Source organism: Leptodactylus fuscus, chromosome 1 (genome assembly GCF_031893055.1).
Source record: "Leptodactylus fuscus isolate aLepFus1 chromosome 1, aLepFus1.hap2, whole genome shotgun sequence".
In the NCBI taxonomy this organism is placed as follows: domain Eukaryota; kingdom Metazoa; phylum Chordata; class Amphibia; order Anura; family Leptodactylidae; genus Leptodactylus; species Leptodactylus fuscus.
This window is the reverse complement of record NC_134265.1, coordinates 80,464,732-80,488,098: the sequence shown is the minus strand read 5'-3', so window position 1 is coordinate 80,488,098 and position 23,367 is coordinate 80,464,732. Positions and strand designations below refer to the sequence as shown.

The following is a 23,367-nucleotide window of genomic DNA, read 5'->3' as shown; positions in this document are numbered from 1 at the left end:
TCCATTAAAACAGAGAAACTGTCATCTGCATTTTTTTTCCCCCAAATTTACCACACTGAATTTTTTTTTCAGTTTCTCATGGCATTGTACAGAATAGTAAATGGTGCCAGTAGAATGTGCAATCTGTCCTGCATAATACTAGCACTTTCACTTTAATGAGACTGCAGGAGAACATAAGCAGCTATGACTGCAGAGTGAGGAGGCAAATTTATTTTCCCTATTTCTGGAAACTGATAGTCACTACCCCATATTATTTATATATATATATATATATATATATATATATATATATATATATATATATATATATATATATATATATATATATATATATATATATATATATATATATACACATACACACACACACACACACACACACACATCTATAAAGTCTATGTTTAAAAAAAGACAATTGGTATCACCACATCTGTAACAATGTGTGTTATATATTCGACATGATAAACACCATTTATATCTCTAATGAGACCAAATCTATTTTTACTTTTTTCCATAAAGTGACTTAGGTGCTGCGGTTGGCACTGACAGCAGCATATATAAGGAGTTAAATGGCAGGTATGCTTCTTATTGATAATGGGGGGTGGAGGGGTGATATCATGAACAAAAGTCCATGGTATCCCCTTCTGAGATTCAACCTGCTTATGCCTTTTTATGGAGTAAAACAGACTGAAGCATACTTCTAGAGGACCTTTCACCATCACCACCAATTTAATTCCTTAGCATCTGTTAATAGTCACCGCTCCACAGAGTCCAGCACAGTTGGATTTTTCTCTCTAGCCCCCGCCTTTCCCAAGTAACAAGCACAGTTAGTTTTGGTGTCCGATGTGGTATGTAGACTCAGAAGGGCAGTGTCAGTAAGGGGGGGGAGAGAGTGTAATTCAGAGCACCAAAGGCAGCCAGAGCCCAAAAATCACCCCCCTCGCCTGCTCCTGCCTGACAGTACAGAGCCTAAACTCTTCCAGAATTAGCACAGCAGAGCCTATTAATTGATGTAAAGAGCACTTTATGTGGAGTAAGCCTAATAAATATTTATATCCCTGGGTTTTAATGAATTCAACCACACACTATAAAATAAAACAAGTGCACAGAATACAAGAGGACAATAGAGGCTGCCATAAAAATAGAATACTAACCTCGGAGCTTTCCAAAAACTGCCTAACGTCTGGATCTTGCAGCAATGCGGGGTGCTTAACAGTTCGTTGAAGATATCTATTCAGAGAAAAATACTTATTAAAACATGGCCAAGCTTAGAATAAAACTGCACTTCATATTTCAAAGTAAGCACACATTCATAAAAAAGAAGCATTTCAACTGATACAGTAATGTATTTGTAACAATAGAAAAAAAAATCTACATTTAGTAAAAGATAATTTGTATTATTATTAATAATAAAGGAGAATACCTTTCCAAAGCAGCTCTTCTCTTTTCAACAAATTCATTGGATGAAGAGTCTTCTTTTCCCACCTTAACTTTAGTCATGCCTTGAAAATAAAAGTATCAATTGTTTTAATGCCAAGAATACTAAAATCTGCTGAAGGGGGCTGAGACTATCACTCATAAGGTTTTCATTCAAGAAAGAGCTGTACACAAGGCAGGTTAGCTGAAACAGACGCCATTTTGGATTCTATATACACAGCCTGCAATGCCAGATTTACTGGCCTTCATTTAGTAGGGTCAAATAACTCTGAATTTGTGAATAAAGTCTGCATGCCTGTAATAAAGCTTCTACAGCCAGTATATACCCACATGCTTTCTTACATTAGACATGGGGAAAATATCACTGGCAATGTCAATGGCTATTTTGCATCAAAGTGTAACATTTTATAAGAAAAGAAGAGCCTTAGATGAACAAAACAATCTAAACATAAAAGAGTTAAAGATGTATTGTACATATCACATCTTCACCAAACTGTACAACACCAGTAAGCACAGGGTCAATAAAATGCCATGTTTAGGTACAGGGGTGATTCATAGACGCTCATCTTCTTAGTAACTAAACCCTCCCCCAAATAAGGCTGCAAACATCCTGCCCGATTTGTAAAAGGGGTAATAACGAAGATTCTGTATTCCCTCTGACTTGGATCATTGGAAGCAGCACAGGGGACACGATGACATTAACAGGCCATCCATTCTGTCTTGCCAACCACAGTGAAACAAATGTGTTTCCAACTTCTCATGCTGCTCCCCATCAGCCAATAAGTATTACGTGTCAGTCACCCCTTAGCTATAGTCAGCCAGTGTGTATAATGGACTGTCCATGAGTGGACTAAAGGTGAAAGGACATGGTACTTTCCTGACTTTGCTCCTACTCCTTTCCATTGATTGAGGGATTACAATGGTTATAAACATAAGTCATCATCAATGTCTACAGGATTGACACCGTGTACTTTCCATATAGAGTAGCAGGGTGCATGTGTGACCGCTACTCCACTCAAAGTTCCCTTCAAAGCAGCTGAAGGGGAGCTCAAGACCCAATTTTAGTGACCATGTCCATTGTGGGACTATGCCTTTAAGTAGAAAAAAAAAAAAAAAAAATACAGGATCAGGGAACGCAAAGCATAAAAAGAAATATGCCAGCTTTTATTGTAAGGCAATATCAATGTCAGCTTGCAGAATATTGGAGGATAAAATAAAAAAAAACCTCCGATCACTACTACTTGTATTCTGTAACTACAAAAGTTCAGCTTCCCGCAGCTTCTTCCTTTTCCTTTCCAGAGATTTTATTGTGTAACACAAGCTTGTTTGTGGCTTTTTATAACCTTGTGTATTGTTTTACCAACTTATCTCTATCTCATGACAACCTGTATCCTGTGCAGAGAGAAAAGAGATTTCTACAGAAATTCTACTTACAAATCACCCATAAGCTCACACTGAAAAAAAAAAAAAATATTCCAAGGTTAAGAAGCAACCGTACCTACAATACTCTTCTCTGGAGCTGGAGGCACAATATATCCAAAGTGCATGTATTTTGTTGCTAATTTACTATGGAGCCCAAGGAAATCACTAAACCTTCTCTTCACGGAGAACTCGTTCTTGTTGAACATAGAGAGAGAAGTCTGGAAAAAGTTAAAAAACATATGTTATAAGAATTATGATGCTCTGACAAAATTTGCAATATTTATAGCAATTGTGCCTTTATTATAATACAGAGGCTTAAAAAAGGGGTTGTCCAGGCAAAAATGGACATTAAAAGTATTTTTAAAATAGACCAGGGGCAGTGGAGGGGAAGGGGGGGACAAAAAAAAAAAAAAAAAAAAGAATTGGAGTACTGGGGACAGGAGTACAGGAGATGGGGCGATACTTGGCTGGAGAGGATGGGTAGAGGGACGGTTTCTTAAGAATAGGTGAGACTGTGGCACATTTGAAGGCAGAAGGGAAGGATCCATATGTTAGGGATAGGTTGAACAGATGGGTTAGGGCCGGAGTAATGACTTCAGTGAGTTTGGGGATGAGATGTGAATACTACGAAATACTGAAATACCTTCACTATACATAGAATACTGTAAAATACTGTAATACCCTCATTATACATCTAATACTACAAAATTCTGCAATACCCTCACTATACATAGAATACTACACAATACTGTAATACCCTCACTATACATAAAATGCAACAACATTCTGCAATACCCTCACTATACATAGAATACTACAAAATATGGTTTAGCTAACTACAGGACTGGTAAGAAAAGCAAATTCCAAAGGTTTCTTGTTGGTGTTGCCGGTTTATGGTAAATTTACTGATCCACATATAAAAACAAGACAACTAAGAAGATTGCTAACCTTTGTCGTTACTTTGTAGGCCATATAGGCATTCATCCCATCACCTAAAATAAAGATATAATCTTATTATTTGTCATCTGACAAGGTGTGGTCACTATTTAGAAGCAAGGTCTCTGATTCATCTCAAGATAAAGATCAACTAAATATAACTTATATGTACACAATAAGAGCACAGGATTGACAAGGTTTAGTTCGTACTTACCAACTTTCTCAGGATCTGAGACGCCGATTTCTATATCGAAGTAATCTCCATTTGCTTCCTCCTCGATCTGTATAATAAACAGAATTACGTGAGGATTTCCACTTATAAGTCACACAATAAACAGTCCTAATAATGTCCTGATATGGGGTTTACAAATAAGCACACATGTAATGTAATAAATATCTTGATAGTTACATAATCAGACTATTACATAGACTAGCCAAACTACACAGGATCACATTATATATCTCAGTAACTCAGGCTGTTTACATCTGAGTCAGAGTCTCCAACGTAGATCCACATGAAATTGCTGGATGAAAATGTCCTGCAAGTCTGACTTTTTCGTCAGGTGATTTCAGTTATTAAAAAGTGACAGCCAACAGATACCAACAACCCCATTACAGTCAATGAGGTCCCTCAGGGTTCGTTGGTGTCAGTCATAGAAAGGACCTGGTCCTCTCAGTATTTCCATTCTTCTGGTCTTCTAAAAGATCAGAACAACAGGTAGAGAAAATCGTAAATGTGAATGTAGCATCCGCTGAGACTTCTACCTAATCTGGTGCTATGGTGCAGGAAAAGGTGGTTACACGGAGACCCCTGACCTAATAACTGCTGTATGTATGTATGTATATTAAATAATCAAATAATCAAAAAAGAGATCCTGCAAAGACAACTTATTCTCTATCCACAAGATGGGGGATAAGTGATCACTTTTGGTCCAAGTGAACACAAGGATGGGCGTCTTTTGTAAGCCTGTTTGAATAAAGCAAAGGTCACAAATACAAGCTGTTGTTCCATTCACCTCTCTGGGACTGCCAGAGATATGAGATAAGATAATCCTTTAATAGTCGCACCATTATGAAATTTTGTGTGTTACAACAGCATAGATATTAAAATATACAAATACAAAAGCTCCAAGGTAGAGGCATTACAGTGACGGTAGGTACAGATAATGCAACGTTCACACTTGGGCCTGGACCTGTCCGCCATGATTCCGCCTAAATCCTCGGAAAACTGCATAGGTCAATTTAAAACTCCATTCATTACAATGGGTTTTTAAGGCAAACTGCTGGTGTACGTATGCAGCCCACAAAACACAAAATCCAACATGCAGGACTGTGTGTCCATGCAAAAAAACAAAAAAGTTTCACAGCAGAGAGGCTGCAGACAGACACCGGTGGTTTGCTTTAAAAACCCATTTAAATGAATGGAATTTTAAACTGACCGCCAACAAGCTGTCCCTACACAGTTTTTCCAGGAAATTAGGCGGAATCAAGGCAGACAGGTCAAGGCGCAAGTGTGAATGCTGCATAAAAAGGTAAAGGTAAAAAAGTAGTAGAAGGGATATCACAACTTCAGGATCTTTCGGTTCTCTGTATGGAGTAATTTAGGTTTAGCTCCGTGTTGGGTGTATGGCCTAACTAGTGGGAAGTTAAGACTTCCGATAGCGCTCCTTCTCACACTTAGGGTGAAGCAGTCAGTCACTGTCAGTACTGCCCAGTGCTGTCACAGTCTCATACATGGGGTGGGATTTGTTCTCCCGCATGGAGCTCACCACGTACAGAATCCTTCTGTCACCCACCACCTGTACTGGGGCCAGGTGGCTCCCCAGGACAGAGCTGGTCCTTCTAACATGCCTGTTTCTGTCCTTGGCTTTTATATTACTCCCGCAGCAGGCCACTCCGAAGAAGATGGCTGAATGCTGAACAGAGCTTCTCTTCAGCAGTGCCATAGAGATGAACAGAGCAGCAGGGCACCTGCGTCACTATTACTCAATTCAGACAGTGATACACAGACCTAGCTCTCTCATGAGCTTTTGGACTCCCAGGAATCTGACATTTACCCCTATCTTTTGTGAGAACCCCAAAACAATGACCAGTAACAAACAACAATGCCAGCAATACAGTTTTCCAAGCAGACGATGCTTAGGTTAAGTCATAAATATCAGAATGGCAGGGGTCTGACAACTGTCCACAGAATAGACTTGGAAGCAGACAGCTCTGTCCTCCAGGTAGTGGCCGTGCTGAATTACTCTAGATCATCTTCTATACAAGTGAATAGGAACTGCAGTGCAGCAACTCAGCCCGGCCACAACACAGGGTACAACCCTATCTGCTTCCAGCCCTGTTAGTGGATAGCAGCTGATATTGCTGACCCATCTTGACACAGAACACCCTTTTAAAAAGGTAGCCATACACCATAGACAGTTGTCAGCCAAATTAATCTACCAGGGCATTTTGGAGGGGAGAATGAAAATAGAATACCCAAAGGAAAACCATGCAAAATATAAGTACATACAAGCTACACTGAGATGTTGTCCTTGATAAGATAGGAACCAAGGACCCAGCGCTACAAGGGGAAGACCATGACCTGAGGTCTGCATTAGCATCACAATACTGCTGTGGCAGCAGAGATCTTAAGGCAACAATTAATGCTGATCTCTGCTGCCTTAGCTGTATGGTGATCCTAATGGAGACAATGGTAAGAATATTATCAGTCTTACCAAGACTACGGTCCTGCTGGAGTAATGAGTAAGTAGTTCTGCTGCTCGCTGCAGTCCTCTTATCCTCCCCAGGTAACTGAGCAATCAGTTGGATTGTTACAAATTTTAAAGGTGTACTCCAGTTCCTTATTGATGATCCATCTCCCGAAACCCCTGCTGATCAGCTGTTTGAAAGCGCTATGGCACCTTCAAATGCCATCCGTTTTATAGCGGCCATGTGATGAAATTACAGCATTGTCCCACAGAAGTGAATGGGAAAAGCTAGATTGCACTGTTGCTATAAAACAGGCAGTCTACAATGTAAGCAGTTAAGGGGTCATGATGCTCACACAAATGCCACAGCCCCTTCAAACAGCTGATCAGCAAGGGTTGCAGTGTCAGAGGCCTCCTGATCTCTTTGTTATTGATGACCTATCCCAAGGATAGGTCATTAATAGGGGTAATCCAATGTTTAAAGAAAAAAAAAAAAGAAATTGATGGCCATCAATCTGAGATCTGCCGGAAGCTGTGTGTTCTGGGAAACAGCTGATCTGCATCATTAATATACAGAGTGCTGAACTGCTTACTTGCCATAGTTTTGATAATGGTTGTTGTGGGTACTGTCCTATGAAATTGAGTCCTTACCCACATTGCTGTAGTACCCATAACTACTTCTATCAGGAATAACACATAGGGATGGGGTAGGATCCTGTTCAAAATTTTCATCTGGGGCCCATTGGACTCTAGTTATGCCACTGGTAACATTGATGTTGTGCCCATGAATGAAGTGATATGGTAGCTCCTTTCACAGTGGGAGGCACACTAAAAAAAAAATTCAATGTCAGCCTCAAGAGCCCCATCTAGATCTGCTATGGTAACTAAGCTATCTGATTATGATACACATGTAGATCCACACAGCACATCCATTCATTATTTTGCACTTTTATGCCATTGCTCGCTGGCGTCTTACCTAGCAGAATGTTTTGCATGTAAAGTATTGTTCCCTCATTTTCCCTGGCTGAACAGCTCTGTATAACATAGCTGGTACATAAATACATAGAATGATACTATGCCTAGGTCTGCCCTCACCTCATCCCTAGAGCGATCATAAATAACAGGTGCAGAAATATTAATAGCCTCCATCCTTGGGGTAATGAGTGATGTGGGTGTTACAGGAGTGATGGCGGGACTGGGCTCTGAAGAAAGGATGAGGTCCCGCTCTGGACTATCCAGGGAAACTTCATCTGTAGCTTCTAGAAGAAAAGAAAAAAAAAAAAAATAGAATGTTACAAAAAGTACAAATACAAAAAAAAACAAAAAAAAAAAAACACTATGAAATTGAAGTCACTGGCAGGTTTTGCCTTCAGGTTTTCCTATGTCTTCAAATTTGTATTGCTTTGAAATCTAAAGAGTTGTGTCCAGAAAAACAAACCACCACTCTCCTTTATAGGAAGAAGCTGGCATAACAGCATCAGCGTTCCATTATATAGTAATGTTTATGGTAAATCTATTATTTTCTGGGTGTATGGGGGATGAAAGAATAGCTGTTCTCTAGAAGAAGAACCTGTCTCTTTAATGCTACCTATAGGAAGCCATCATGTAATTGAAGGTTAGAACCACTAAAAAGTCCTACAGGTAGCAATACGGACAGGGCGGTGGACTTGGTAAACCAAACCACTGACTCAGACTCCTTTATTAATGGCTGATAGTCACAATTGAACAGAAGAAATTCCCAGGAAAGTAAATAAGCAACAAACTATTCATCTAATTATCATAATTATCAAGACTCAATATCAAAAATAATTTTGTTTTGAAGCCAGAGTCAAAAACTCTCCCCCCCTCCCATCAAAAGTAGCCCAGACTCTGCCTCCATTACAGATTACAGAAACTGGATTCTTCCTTTTAGAGGAAGGAGAATTTACAGATCTGTAAGACACCCTGTGCCAGCTGGAAGCCCTAGGAAAAACACCAACATCCGACAGAGGAAGCAATGTGCAGCGCTCTATACTGAAACATAGGGGATGTGTCATGAGCACAGTTCACACCAATTACATTAAAGGGGATGTGCATTAAAACTTTTGGCTTGTCCTTCCAATAGCCATTAATGTTATATTAGTTGGCATTTGCATCTTGACACCCCCCTGTGTGAAGAGGCTGTGGTGTGGCTTCATACAGCACAGCTCTGTGTCTGGTATTACATCTCAGTCCCATTCATATTAAAGGGGACAAAGCGGTAAATGAGTTGTAATACCAGGCACAGCGAGTACTAAAAGCTCATAGCTGTGGTGTGTAGAGCAATGTAAACAATAAATGGGACACAGAGATTGCCTGACAGCTGAGTCTCCTTCATCCAGCTGATCTGCGGGGTGCTGGGGGTCCTCCTAAAGATACAACGTTACTGTTAATGCTCTGGATAACCTCTTCATCAATAGAAATAAACGACAGAGGCAGGAAAGTATTTTGTCCTCCGGATTTGATCATGTCGAATATTGCATTGAATTTGGATTTGGGGTCCTTTAGAGAATGGCAGACAGACTAGGGATGCATGACAGATTAAAACCTATTTTTCTCTGTCATGCTGTTAACATCCACAAAAGGTACTGTATGTTTAAACTGGTTTCCAGGTCACTTATCTAGCACTGTCAGCAGTTCTGCAGGGTCAGAATTGCTGACAGATTCTCTTTAATTCATCCGTTTAATGCATGCTGTATATGGCGTGAGCAGTCATGTTTACAGAAGTTCTCGATCCTGTAAGTGAGATAAAGTGGGTGTATAAACTGCCAAACCAGATAAGACAAGACAAAGCCAGAACTATTCTGCCTAATGACAAATCAAGGATTTTTTTTTCTTTTCTTGTTCAATTTACAGAAAGCAAACCGTAAATTGTATTAAAAACATTATTTAGTCCTAAACTCGAGTTTGGCAACTCATTACACAAAGAAACAAAACAAAATATAATAAATAATGGGACACAGCCACTAACATATTCATCATAATAAGAGCCATCACACATCCGGACTCCAGGCGCTGCCCTTTGGTTAACTAGTAAAAATCTAACTAGTTTTTAACCAGTAACCACTGAAGATTAGCATGTAACTAAGGGCACGGCAGTGGCCACAGGAGAACTCAGCCTTAACAAGACGAATTCCTTAAAGGAACATTAAACCTATAAATAAATGTATAGAATAAAGAAATATAGTTGTCCATAGTACTGATTTACTGCACCTTCTACATGACAGTCTTGTAAAAACCCTATAGGACTTAATCTCTTGCGAATCTCTTAAATCCTCAAATGGTTAGCGCCTATAGAGGTGGGGCTTAGGAAAGGGGGCTGGGCTTACTCTTTTGTCCTACTGGAGATAAGGAACAGCAGGGAGGTTCATGATCCAGCCAGTTGTCTTACTGCCAGACTATCCTCAGGATAGTGAGGAGGGGGCAGGGACACACACAGAAGACAGAGAATGGGCTGGGATACATTTAACACGTTTGTGCATGCATTTTCTGTGTTTAGTGTTAGTCTAATCTTAAAAAAATTAAATAAATAATGCCTGGACAACCAGGGGAGGTGGGGACAAACAAACAAACAAACAAAAAAAAAACAAAAAAAAACACACACTCATCTGTCCCCTGTGCCCTCCCGGCACAGCCTCAGGAAGAGACCCATGAAGTCATGAGTAGTGACATCACATGTCCTTCACTGAGGCCGCTGATTGACCTCAGAGGTCATGTGTAACTAGGACTCGGAGTCACTGGAACACCATGGAAAGGCCAATATAATTTTTTCACACTGTCCCCAGCCTATTTAAAACTTAAAACGGGTTGTCCATTTTTGCCTGGTTAGTAAACTTTCAAGTATGTTAGGAAATTTCTTTAACTACTTCAGTACCGGGCCAATTTGTGGTCCAGGACCAGACGCATTTTCGGGGTTTTTTTTGTATGTGCGGTTTTTGAGGGCTGTAACATTTTTCTCACATGTCTCATTCAACTAATTTTTTTCATTTTTATTCAGGGACACATAGGGCTTTATTTTTATGTTGTTTGTATTTTCGAATGTGTTTTAATTCTTTTTATATCCAGGAAAATATAAACAAAATAGGAGGGAAATTGTGTTTGATTTTCACTTTATTATTTTTTCTTATTTAATAACACAAAGTGCTACTGAAAAACTTTATAAAATAGTTTTTCCTCTCTGTTACGGTAATTTTTATTTTGTATGGTGTTGTCGGGGGTGGGGCTATAACCTTTAATAACGTCATTTTATTGGCGTATTATTTTATTTATTTTTTTAATTATTTTCTGTTTTTAAACTTTTTTATTATATACTCGAGTATAAGCCAAATTTTTCAGCACAGCCACAATATCAATATATAGACTCTCCCGTAAAATAGTGAAGAAAAAGAAAAAAAAAAAAAAAAAAAGCTTTAAACAAAATAAAAGTTCTAAATCCCTCCTTTCCCCCCTAGAATACATACAAAAGAAAATGACTGTGAAACACATACACATTAGGTATCCCTGTGTCTGAAAGTGCCCGGTCTACTGAATATAGGGTATCTGCAGTGCTCCTGTTCCGTCAGGAAGGGGTTAATAAGAGCACTGCAGATACCCTATATTCAGCCAGGCTGAATTCCAAGTGGGGGAAAAAAATCCCAGTCCTCAAGCTCAGGGAAGGGGCAGACAGACAACCAAAACACCCCCTCCCGTTCCCCAGCATCTACTGCACCCAAAAACTCCAACCATTTTAATTTTTGAAATTTTCCAGTAGCTGCTGCATTTCCCCCCCTCGGCTTATACTAGAGTCAATAAGTTTTCCCAATTTTTTTTGTGGTAAAATTGGGGGGGGGGGGGGGTCGGCTTATACTCGAGTATATACAGTATACATTTTTTTTTTTTTTTTTTCAGATTGTGTCCCGATAAGGTGATAAGAGACTTTTGGGGACATCTGATCACTTTTTTTTTTGTTAGGGAGGCTGATTTTCCCTATAAGTGAGGCTGCTACATTTAGCCTTAGTTACAGGAGGAATACAGCCTCCTGCACGCTGTTCTTTACACTTACAGGGCTGATCTGGGGTCTCGTTGAGCGCTGTATACACAGCGATCGAGAAGGCAGGGAAGGGAATAAACCTTCCCTGCCATCTCTCTGGGAGCTCCGGCTTAAGTTACAGTCAGCTCCCAGCTTCAGTAGCTGCACGATCTCTGTGCAGCTACTGTGTTCTGATTGGACATACCGGTACGTCCTGTCAGAACTAGGCAACCACTTCCCGGACCTTTATAGTCTATGGGTGGTCCGGAAGTGGTTAAAGGAGCATGGGGATGTGGGATTTACTGCCTTGTTGACCTGCTCCATTGTGATAAGTGACTTCCGCATTCATAAAAGAGCCACACAAGTCTTACACGAGCCAAAGCAGCGTGAGAGCAAGTGTGTGTATTACAGAGAAGGGGCTGTAGAACTCCAGCAACCGCCAATAACCTGCAATCTCCTTATCCCGGATGTCCCAGTGGTCTGGCCACAAACCAATCACATGTCGATAGCCTAGTCTAAGGATGGGACCTCAATATAAAATTCTGAAAAACCCCTTTAAATTTTCCTCACTACTGGTCAAGTCCACAGCACCTTCTGAATGATCCTGACTCAGTCTTTTAAAAAATCCGATAGAGATCACAGGGGTTGATCACTTTGTAATTTGTTAAATCTTCAACCAGTTGGAGATAATTATATTTATATAGATAAAACATATCACTATGAGGGAAAAAAAAAACAATTACCAGCAAAAAGATCTTCCCGGTCATCAGTCAGAATAACTTCTGTTTGTTTGGGGCCATTAGAGTTAGTACTGATATCTTCTGTAGGAAGACTGGCAGGCTCTGGAGAGGATGGACTTGACTGGAAAACAACAAGAAGTAAAAGCAGTTAACACATAATATCCCACAGCTCTGTTTGTGCCTATGAAGCAGCTGACTTGTTCTTTTCATAGTAAAAGGAAATAGTTTTCAGTATCAGCACTTTCCATTTCCTAAACCTGGAAACATAACAATAAGCAAGGAAACGTTCCATCGCAAGTTATCAGGTCACGGCATTACACCAGCTGAAAACACTGCTCTATCTCCTGTAGAACCTGAAAATCCAAAATCTACAGGCACGGATCAGCAGAGTCAGCCATAGAAGTAGCCGTCGTCCTTCTTACATTGCCGAGTATATGGTATATAGTGGGGCATTTCTGGGGAACAATGACTCAAGTAGTATTATGCAATAGTATAAAACAAGGTCAGCATGTACACCCCTTACTCTGAGTCAGAAAGACTATATATAATACTTTATTATACTTGTGCAATGCTAAGGATTTTTGCAGTTTACCCAGGAAAAACTAAAATTAAAATGTTAGCGATTCTGCAGAAAAAGACATTTCCACAACACCCATGGGCCGAATTCTACTTTGATTTATCACCAGGAAAGTTATATGGCCTTACTGGATCTGAGCATACCCGAGTATGCTTCCTATAGTACAGAAGGGCAACATTAGGTTGCAGTTCATTTGATATTTTTGTCCCATTTTGGCTATCAAACAATACAGTGCAGTAGCCAAAAAAAATTAAAAAATCTAGTGACCAAAAGCTTTCACTGTAAGGCTTAGGGGCTAGTTCACATGGGGCACGGGACCGCGTATTTTGCCCCTGATTGTGATGCAGGAAGCCGCATCAGAATTGGCCCCCTTTGGCCCCATGTAAACGAGCCTTAGGGTGCATGCACACTGAGTAACGCCGGGCGTGTATGAGAGCCGTACACGCCGGCATTACAGCAGACTGCCGAACACTTCCCATTCACTTCAATGGGAGCGCTCGTAACAACGGCGTTTACGAGCGCTCCCATTGAAGTGAATGGGAAGTGTTCGGCAGCCCTGCTGTAACGCCGGCGTGTACGGCTCTCATACACGCTTGGCGTTACGTAGTGTGCATGCACCCTTAAGATGGAAAACACTCCTAGAACATAAGCAGAGACTGGAGTGGAAAATAGAGAACTGGGACAACTGGAAATTTACAAAATGAGTTATAGTGGACACGACCAGTTTCAAGACAGTCTGGTACATGGGAATGGATGTAATGGGTAGACAGAGGTACAAGTAGATCTTCACCCTAGGAGGTAGCTCAGTGAGATCACAATTTTTTTTTTTTTTTACTCTTAAGTTCCCACAGTGTTTTTCTTACAGTAAACTTAATTATGATCAGAAACCTAGTAGTGGAGATACCCTACACATGCAAACTCGGCCTGGATCAAGTGTGCATGTGCTCTCAACACCTCTGGTAGTGGTTTTTGAGGACAAAGTATCAGGCAAGTTAAAAACCAGAATGTCTGATTCCTCCTCATCCCGCCAACATATGCTTAGCTGAAAACCCCATTAACAGATGTACAATTTATTGCTTCCCCCCCCCCCCCATTTCCCATTAATTACCATCACTGTAAGAAGTTAAACTTTGTTAGTCCAGATAACTTTATGTTACAAAAATGTGTTCTCAGCTATTGCGAGCACAAGTCCGATGCAGTCCCAGATCCTGAATATTTAATTATCAATTATACGACAAGCTGCCGTCCAAGTAACATTTCATTAGTGAGAGTTAATGAGCGCAGTCTGTCACTGGCCGCCATTTCTTGGACTGGCGGGAAGCAGGAGGCGGACGAAGCAGGTTATGCAATATTGTGAACAATTATTAGTTCAATGTATACGGTTTGTTAGCATGAATGTATTACTTGATCATCTGGCTACAACAGGAAGCCTAAAAATAAAATCTTGATTTTATTTTAAATATATGGATGATTATCTTTCTTCCTTATTAACTAAAATACATTTAACAAAAAAAAAAAAAAAAAGGGGGGGGGTTTGGTGAGCTGGCACAGTAAGTCAGATATATACTGACTGACAAAAGATAAAGCTCGAAGGAGAAATTAGTCACCTCTAGCTTGGATACAAGATGAGATACAGTTGGACATTGAGGCATATAATTTCCGGATGATATCCTGCAAGACATTTCCTCACTGATATTGCAGCTGGGTCTGAAGATCATGCAGACTCATAGGTTGTGAAAGCTGGTGTCCTAGCCGCTCTTATAAAGGCTCAACTGGCAATAAATCTGTTGAGTGAGCAGGCCAAGGAAGTGTTGCAAGCAGATAGAGGCATTCTTTAGAAAGCATTGCTGTGTGGGGGAGAGCATTAACCTGCTGAAAGATGCCAGTTGTAAGCCCTGCTTTGAAAGGCAACATATGTGGTTATAGTATGCGATGGCTCCTAAGAACATCACACCAGTAACGCTGGGTTCACACTAGCGCCCGGACTGCATGCAGAAGACTGAAACCTGTCAGACCGGGTCCGGCCGTGAGCCTTTCAAAACCTTTTTTCTTTTTAAACCGGACACAGAGTACTGCATGTCCAACTCTGTGTCAGATTTAAAAAAAAAAAAAGTTTTCGCAGCAGAGAGCATAAAACGCTCACCGGCGGTCACGGCCGGACATCTTTCAAACCCATTCAAATGAATGGGCATGATAGAGTCCTGCAGCTTTCCGTCTCCTGCTCTGTTTTGTGCAGGAGATGGAAACCTGTATGAACGGAGACCGGGCGCAGATGTGAACGAGCCCTAAGTGGCACAATAGGTCATTCCGCCACAAACACAGGATTAAAGACCTCACCACAAAATTTCCATTCTCCAACCTGACCATCATCAGATCTCAAACAGAACTTGGATTAATCGATCAAGATGATATGGTTGAAGTCTGTAGCAGTTGAGGTTTCTAGACACAGCCCCAAACGAAGGAGGCCGGTGGCTAGCTTACAAAGGCCGGACACATAATGGGCCCTGTGACAAGATTTCCTTCTGCTAAGATTCTGGAAATGGTCTGAGCATGTGAAGAAGGTGTCACCTCTGTCTGGATGGTGGACAAGGAAACTGTGGGAGTTGCTTGTGCAGGAGGGCAGATCAAACTATCCTCTCTGTTGGTGATCTGTCTGGGCCATCTGAAGCCTGTTAGCCATGTGTGTGTACCTCATGTAAAAACTGCTGCTAAACACCTAACAGCGAAGTCACAACGGCCTAGATGGCGGCAATTTATGGAAATGAACAAGAAAAGCGCAGCTGAGATATGAGGCTGAGGCATGTGAAGTCCAGGACTAAAGGGAAGGTGAGAGGAGAGATGGCCCTGTGTTCAGTGTAGGGGATGGAACACAAACAGGACAAAAACACCAAGCTCACCATGTGACTGCATTGAGTCTGGCTTACAGAGACATCTCTACTACAGTCAGTACATTGGTGTCTAAGCTTACTGCATGTAAACCAATTGTGCATAAAATAAAGACAGAAAGCCCTTTACTCCGAACATACGGATAGTGACAAACAAATTAATAAGTAGCTGAAGATTCCAGGCTAAAAAGACTGCAACAATTCCTCTAACTTTAACCAGCTGATGCGCCTTTATGTGAAACGACTCATTAAACAAGCAATAAATAATTAACAGCTTATAAAGTGCGCTAGAACACCTCTAAGCTTATCATCCATTTATTACACCTCTCTAAGGTAAACCTGGTCCTGCCTGTAGCATGTTATAGATCAGGAGGAGCTGAGCAGACTGAGGTATAGTTTTATAGAAAAGTGTCTCCTCCTACCAAACCTCACCTACTTTTATTGCAACTTTGGAAAAAAGTTGGAGGATGTAAAAAGATGTAAATCCTTTGTAAGTATAAATGTGAGTATGTATCCTTTGATAAATTTCTTCCCCATTTATTTCCAAAAATGTCTTTATTTTCAATCTTTTTGCATGTGGATTTTCCTGGTGTCCCGTTATAAAACCTATGGAGAAAAACACCATGTCTAAAGTTGGCTGCATTTTGTGAAGAACTCTACTTACAGCATGGCCCATGAATGAAAATATTTTACCATACATTTCAAAGCAACACCTGGTTGAGGGGCAACACGGTGGCTCAGTGGTTAGCACTGCAGCCTTGCCCCGCTGGAGTCCTGGGTTCGAATCCCACCAGGAACAACATCTGCAAGGAGCTTGTATGTTCTCCCCATGTTTGTGTGGATTTCCTCCCATTCCACAAAGACATACTGATAGGAAAAAAAATGTGACCCCTATATGGGGTTCACAACCTACAGAAAAAAAAAAAAAAGCAACACCTGGTCGGGGCATTACCGAAGGGTAAAAGCTGTGTGTGACACTGCTAGTATAAAAGGAAATTTGAGCAGCCGCCAGTGCAGCAACCATATGCAGAGAAAAGTCACACACACACACACACTGTGGGTCAACGGGTGCATAATATTGTGAGGATTACAACATTGAGTGGCCACAATGGGCGTACAATATTGCGGGAATTACAACACTCAGTGGCCACAATGAGTGTACAATATTGTGGCGATTACCTTGTTTTATCCACAATGCTGTATGTGGCCGCTGTTTTGGCAACATGCAGTTTGCTGCACTGGTGGATGAGAAGTGTGTATCACCCTGATTTAACATGATGGGGGGAGATTTATTAACATTTAGGCCACTCGGTGGTATTAAAAAGTCACAAATCTCAGGTTTACGAGGTTTTCAAGTGCACTAAAACATCATTGCATTAAATCTATTGTCACAGATTTTGGTTGCATATACCACGAGCTGGAGCATGTGCCAGATTTATGACAAAGCCTTCCCCCTTATTATCAATTAGGCAAATCCTTCATTTCATTATGACAGCGCACAATACGCCAGTCTTTATACATACCCCCTTTGTGTGCAGGTTCTATTTCGGTACTTCCTTTATTCATTTACACCCATCATCTTCTAACTAAACTGCGTTATTACAATATATATAAGTGCAACAAATCTTCCAAAAGCTGCACATTTCTTTATCAAAGCCATGGCCTTGAGCACCAGCTCGATATCTTCTGAGACAGACACTTGCCTTTACTCAGGAAACTGAAGGAAAACGTGAGTAATCGAGTCAGAAGAGCCTGATAAATAATTCAGACAGCTAACCGCCTTCCAACATTATACGCCACTTTGGGTCAACTCCCTGTATATCAGACTGTGCACAGTAAGGTACACATAACTAACCGTGAGAGCAAGTCTGTCTGAAGACACAGCATTTACTGCTTAAACCATTACATTCATGTATTGATTCCAGATTTCTAAGAATAAAATTGTACATTATTTTTAAATATTGGGGCATGAGCTACACGGCCTACTTCTTGTATAGTCTACAGCTGTAACATATTTTTATGGATATATTAATATATCTGTACACACTGTACAGACAGCTACAGTATTAAAACCACCTGCCTAATACTGTGAAGGTTTTCCTTCTGATGTCAAGACCGTTCGGACCAGTCAAGGCAACCTACAAGGTGTGGTATCTGGCAGCAAAAGCTTAGCAGCAGGTTCTTTAGGTCCCGGTGGCGGAAACGCAGAGTTTTTTGTTGCAGATTTTGCTGCGGCTTTTTAAGTCAAAGCCAAAAATGGCTACAAAAGTAGTGGGAAATATATACTTCTACCTTCTGCTCAATCCACTCCTGGCTTTGGCTCCCGAAAAAAAGAAAAAACTGCAACAAAAAAAAAATGCTGCATTTCTGCAACTTGGGGCCTTATCCTTAAAGGGATTGTCCAGTATTTCTCATGTGTTATGGAAATCTATGCTTATCCACAAGGGATAGGTCATCAGCATCTATTCTCAGAAAGAAACTGTTCAGCAAGATGGGACACAAGGAAGAGAGGGGGCGAACATGTCCACAGGCCTACAAGAAAGAAATAGGTGCACAAAGCAGAGATCTGAATAGTGATAGCAAATGTGGCTACATAGGGATCTAGCAGGGTTAGATCTGCCATCTGGTGATCACAATGGACTACATTCAGCTTTACCTGTGATGTAGTAATGGAGTGATACGATGCATAACTACAAGTCCTAGCCTTAAAGGGGTATTCCCATGTACATAATAACTATATTTGTAGATAATTAAAAGTTAAACATTTTTGCAAATATAAGTAGTTAAAATTCTGCAAAGTTTTAAAGATTTTCTCTAACTTTCTTAGTGGTGACAGTCTGTTGTCTTGATCAGTTGCCAATTGTTACGACCACTAATGCAGAAACTTTCTATGGTCTGGAACTTGTCAGGAACCCAGCTATGATTTTCTTATTGTAGCCGGGTCATCAGGCAGGGACACTACATGTATCAGAAGATATCCCGGCCACAATAAGGAAATCATGGCTGATTTTCTGACCTTAGAAAGTTCCTGCATTCATGGTCATATCCACTGGCAACCGATCAAGATAACAGACAGTCACCACAAGATATTTAGAGAAAATATTTAAAAAAACTCAGCAAATGTTTAATTAGTTATATTTGCAAAAATGTTTAACTTTTAATTATTATTAAAAATTATGTACATGGGAATACCCCTTTAATCTATAAAGTGGTCTTCAAGAGACTACGCTTTAACCTGTATGCAGCCCCCAATAACATGAAACAAGAAAATCAATTAAATTTGATCATCTGAGAATCCTGACCAACACCTACAGCTCTCTATAGGGGGTGCCATACGGCTATCTCTGGCCCCTGAGCAGCCAACCTGAATTGAGGCAGCAATTCCCCCCAGATGGTGAATGAACCCCTCTATTAATGCAATGAAGTCTTAGTCAGGTCCATTTACAGTCAGTTTGGTGGAACAGGAGATCTACTACAGTGACAACAAGTGGAGGCTAAATAAACTAAAATGACCATTTCAGAAGTGACCGGGATGTACTAGTGGCAGATACACCACCTTACAAATGGAGAGACAATGGGTCATATCTACTAATACACCATGTAAACTTAGACTAACACCAGAGTCCTCACAGTGGTGGATACTGGATGATAAATGGGGGACATCTTCTAAGTTTATAACACATATTACTTTACCTTGAGCCAGAATCCTTGGAGTAAATTGTCACATTTAAGTCACACAAATAAAAAATAAAATAAAATTAAGCTCAAACTAGATGCACCACATTTTGGTGCTTTTTCCACCAGGGTTGAGGTGCAGCCACAACAGTCCGTCTACCTCAGTATTTGCTGCCACTTACTAATATAGCTAAGATAGACAGCAAGGATGGCGGCCAGGATACAGAGAACATTCCCCTTTCTAGATCTTTAGAGATTCCACTACTGCATCCCCAATGATAAATTTGTTTAACTCTTGCTATCTCCTGGGCCCTAGATCTTAAACTTGTGCTATACCCTAGTAGATGCTTTCTTTTACAAGGCTGCCTCATAACCTTGGAGACACTTTGATGCACTGACCTTTAGCTAGCACTACTTGGCATAGGAATATTGAGAAAAACTATACTAGTCCATTGTTTTCCAACCAGGGACCCCCAGAAACCTAAAATTCTTGGTAAGGGTTTGGACCATCAGGCAGCATACAGAAACTTCAGGTTCAATTGGCAGTATGGGTCCAGGTACATACTCAAAACTAAGCTAGAGTGTGTTATTGTACCCCATCATGAATCCTAAATAAGGAAACTAAGAAAGTGAACACTGTATACAAAGGAGACAGTCCAGTGTTACAAAAACATGTGGCATTGCAGTCCTTCAATAGAGCAGAGTTGCAATACATGCATCACTTATGTGGCGCTGTTTCTGGAAGAAAGCGGCCATGATTTTCTAGTCCTCAGTTACCCCTTTAAGTAGCAGGGCCCTTCTCAGCTGTGGCTGAGTTACACGTGACCGGGTCATGTGATTATCTTGACCAATCTGACAACCAGATTAAGAAGCTAAACAAGCAATACTAGCTTCCTTCTACTTCTCTGGGTAAGGGCTTGGCCATGCACATAGGCAAATACAAGCTGGAAAGTCTAGTTTGTACTGCACAATGGCCAGATTTCCTGGCCTGAACCCAGGCAGGAGACAGCAACTCCTCAGATAGTGATCTGCGATGCTGAGAGACCCCACCCCACATTATATACAGTACAGGACACTAGGGTCTGAGCCAGACTCACAGCTGCGTAAATCACTAGGAGCCCAATCTCTGGACCACATGCCATCCCAGAAATGTGGGCAACATATAGTCCAGACCACATTCACCCATGTAAATGGGACCTAAGAGGGACCACAAGATTCTCCAATATACAAGTAGTGGTACACTTAGCAATGTGGTAAGGAAATGGTAACATGACACACATACAACAGGATACAGGGCAGTCACAGGGCTGTGACCGAGGATTAACAAAGCATAGGGGTGGAAAATCCAGGTAAGGGAAAACTACATAGTCCCTCCGCCTACAATATACCCAAGAAACAGAATTATAGCAAAAAATATTACAAAGTGCCATAAACCTGGAAACCGGAGACATAACAGAAGGGGAGACTGTAGTAAAGGTGTATGAGGCCAAGCTGTGTTAGGTTGCAGAGTTGGCTGCATTTTGTTTTATTTTTAACCAAAAGCAGAGGTGTGCCCTTCAGGAGTACTGGAAATACAAAGGAAGCTCTTATACTTCTTCACTTCTCACAAATCTACTCCTGGCTTTGGCTCAAGAAAATGCCTCAAAAACATACAGCTATTCGGCAATGTACCTTTTACCTTCAGCCGCTTTTACCCCCAAACCCAAGGAGAACAGCCTGATGGAAAGAAGAAGCACATGGCTATGTCATTGTGTATAAACCCATGGAGGATGGCCACCCAACTTACCTATGGCAGTAAGGGAGCAAGAGGAAAACACTGAATAACTCCATGATGGAAATGAAAGCAGCTTATCCCACTCTAAACTCCTTACAGAAGTTGTCCATGAGTATACTATTCCTGGCGTAATCTTAGGTCAGCCGGGGCTGTGGAGACAGTAGGCCAAACCCACAACCCCAACCCCTCCATAAACGCCTGACAGCCATGGTCAGTCTGAGGCAGTAAAGCTCCTCTAATTCATTAAAAAGCCAGTGACTGTTACATATTTACTTTCATAGAAGTCAATCTACACACCCAATGATACAATACCAATAATTGTAGAATACAGTATATTATATTTTGTAAGTGTTGTCAAACTTTTTACTAACTCCACCCAAAACTGGACTCAAATCCAACTCCATAACCCTAGATCTAACTCCCAGGACCCTTGCTGATCAGCTGCTGTAGTAGCTCTATACAGTGTGTACTGCCCAGGGAAGCTACTGCAAGCTTAGAGCCATTCAGGTCAATCAGACTGAGGTTGCAGTACCCTCCCCTGCCACTAAACCGTGCACAGAGCTGTGGCAGTTGTGCAGTGGCTGCAATCAGATGATCAGTAGGGTGATGGGAGTTAGTCAGGCCCCAAATGCTCCGCTATCAGTTTCCTACCATAAGAGATGGCCATGAATAGTATCAATGCTGTGGAGTCGGAGTCAGTTTTGGGTGGAGTCAGAAAGTTACTGATTCCAAAATAAAGTGATTAATTACATTATACAATTATCTATATTGTATAATGAATGAGGTGCATCATTTGTTGCTTATTTACTTCACAAGAATCCAGTCACTGGCTTTTTTCCTGAATAAGAGGATCTTTACCGTTTCTGTCCGACTATGGCTGTCAGCCATTTATGATGCCCTAAATAGTGTACACATGAGCAACCCCTTTAATTCTTCTAAGGGAGTCAGTTTCATGCTGGGTTTACACTTACTGTTGAGTTAAAGGGGTTTTCTGGGACTTTAATACTGAAGACCTAAGGCCATATAAACAGATAGGTGAGGGTCCAATTGCACCCACACTGATCAGCTGAGGGATCTGCAGCTTTATATCAATTAAATAGCGTTCTCATCCACTACACAGTGTACCGAGCTGAGACTGTTCAAAGGCTCCTTCAATCAGCTGATCAGTGGAAGTTCCATGAATTGGGCCCATCATAAGGACCTGGAAAACCAGCGCAGACACAAGCTCACCTTTGGAAAATAAGTTCCTTGCGGTCTATGTACATGGGGCAGGCTTGTAGGAGATATTTCTGTCACTGTTCTACACATCTAAATGATGTCTACAGGAATACAGACACAAGATGCAGAAATAATCTCACTCACATCAAACTCAGCTGTGTGTGCACACTTACCTATCACATAGTAGTGTATACTTCACCTATGGAGCTGCCCGCATTTACCCCTCACACAGAATATCACTATAGTTAGCATACATGTGTGACTATACAATGTGCCAGGGCCTGGATTAACCCATCATGAGACCAGCTGCTGTTCACGGACCTTACACATATGCTGTTTACAGACCTGCCTGCAGACCATTACACTCATCTATAAGGCTCAGACAATGGAGGGCGCTATCACCTGTCTGAGAGCAGCCCGTGTGCGTGTAGCGCTCATGACCCGGGGTGACTAGCACCGATGACACTGTCATCCTGGCCTCCCCTGTCACATCCACCCCCCTGGGAGACGGGGACCGGCACACTCACAAAGCAGCCTGACAGCAGAGCCCAGCGCCCTCACCTCCATGGTGGACACGGTACTGGTGAACAGGTCCTCTCCGTCCTCCAGCTCCTCAAAATCGGTTTGTCTCCCATCTCCCAGCGGAGGCGGCTCCCTCTCAGCTGCCATCTTTCTGTCACTACAACTCCACCTCCTCTTTTCCGGCTGTCACGTGTAGTCCCGTGACTTAGCACGTGATCATCTATTCTCATCAGGAAGCAAAAACAGCCAATCAAATCAGTCGAAAAGGGAGACGTCGTCCATCTTTGTAATGGTCAATAGTGTGGGCAGCTGATAAATATGTGTCATGCAGGGCCAGTATGATAGCCATGGCTCTTATAAATGATCTGCAGAACATGAGCTGTGGGACATTTCAAATGAAGACAGTTGGATCACCATGTTATGTTAAAATGTATAAATTTGAGGCTCTAAATTGCATAGTAAAGC

General features: G+C 41.3%; 1 protein-coding gene across 1 annotated transcript in view; it reads right to left on the bottom strand.

Annotated features, from left to right (window-relative positions):
- The window catches only part of SNX2 (sorting nexin 2), a 36,008-nt gene extending 12,937 nt beyond the window's left edge, over positions 1 to 23,071 (bottom strand). The window contains exons 1-8 of the mRNA XM_075272270.1: positions 22,942 to 23,071; positions 12,255 to 12,372; positions 7,581 to 7,744; positions 4,010 to 4,076; positions 3,808 to 3,851; positions 2,936 to 3,077; positions 1,424 to 1,502; positions 1,155 to 1,230 (exon numbers count right to left, since the gene is read on the bottom strand). Of these exons, the coding sequence (XP_075128371.1) occupies positions 1,155 to 1,230; positions 1,424 to 1,502; positions 2,936 to 3,077; positions 3,808 to 3,851; positions 4,010 to 4,076; positions 7,581 to 7,744; positions 12,255 to 12,372; positions 22,942 to 23,049 (798 nt within the window). The 5' untranslated portion in view covers positions 23,050 to 23,071. The remainder of the gene's footprint in view (positions 1 to 1,154; positions 1,231 to 1,423; positions 1,503 to 2,935; positions 3,078 to 3,807; positions 3,852 to 4,009; positions 4,077 to 7,580; positions 7,745 to 12,254; positions 12,373 to 22,941) is intronic.
- Between the last annotated feature and the right edge of the window lie 296 nt (positions 23,072 to 23,367).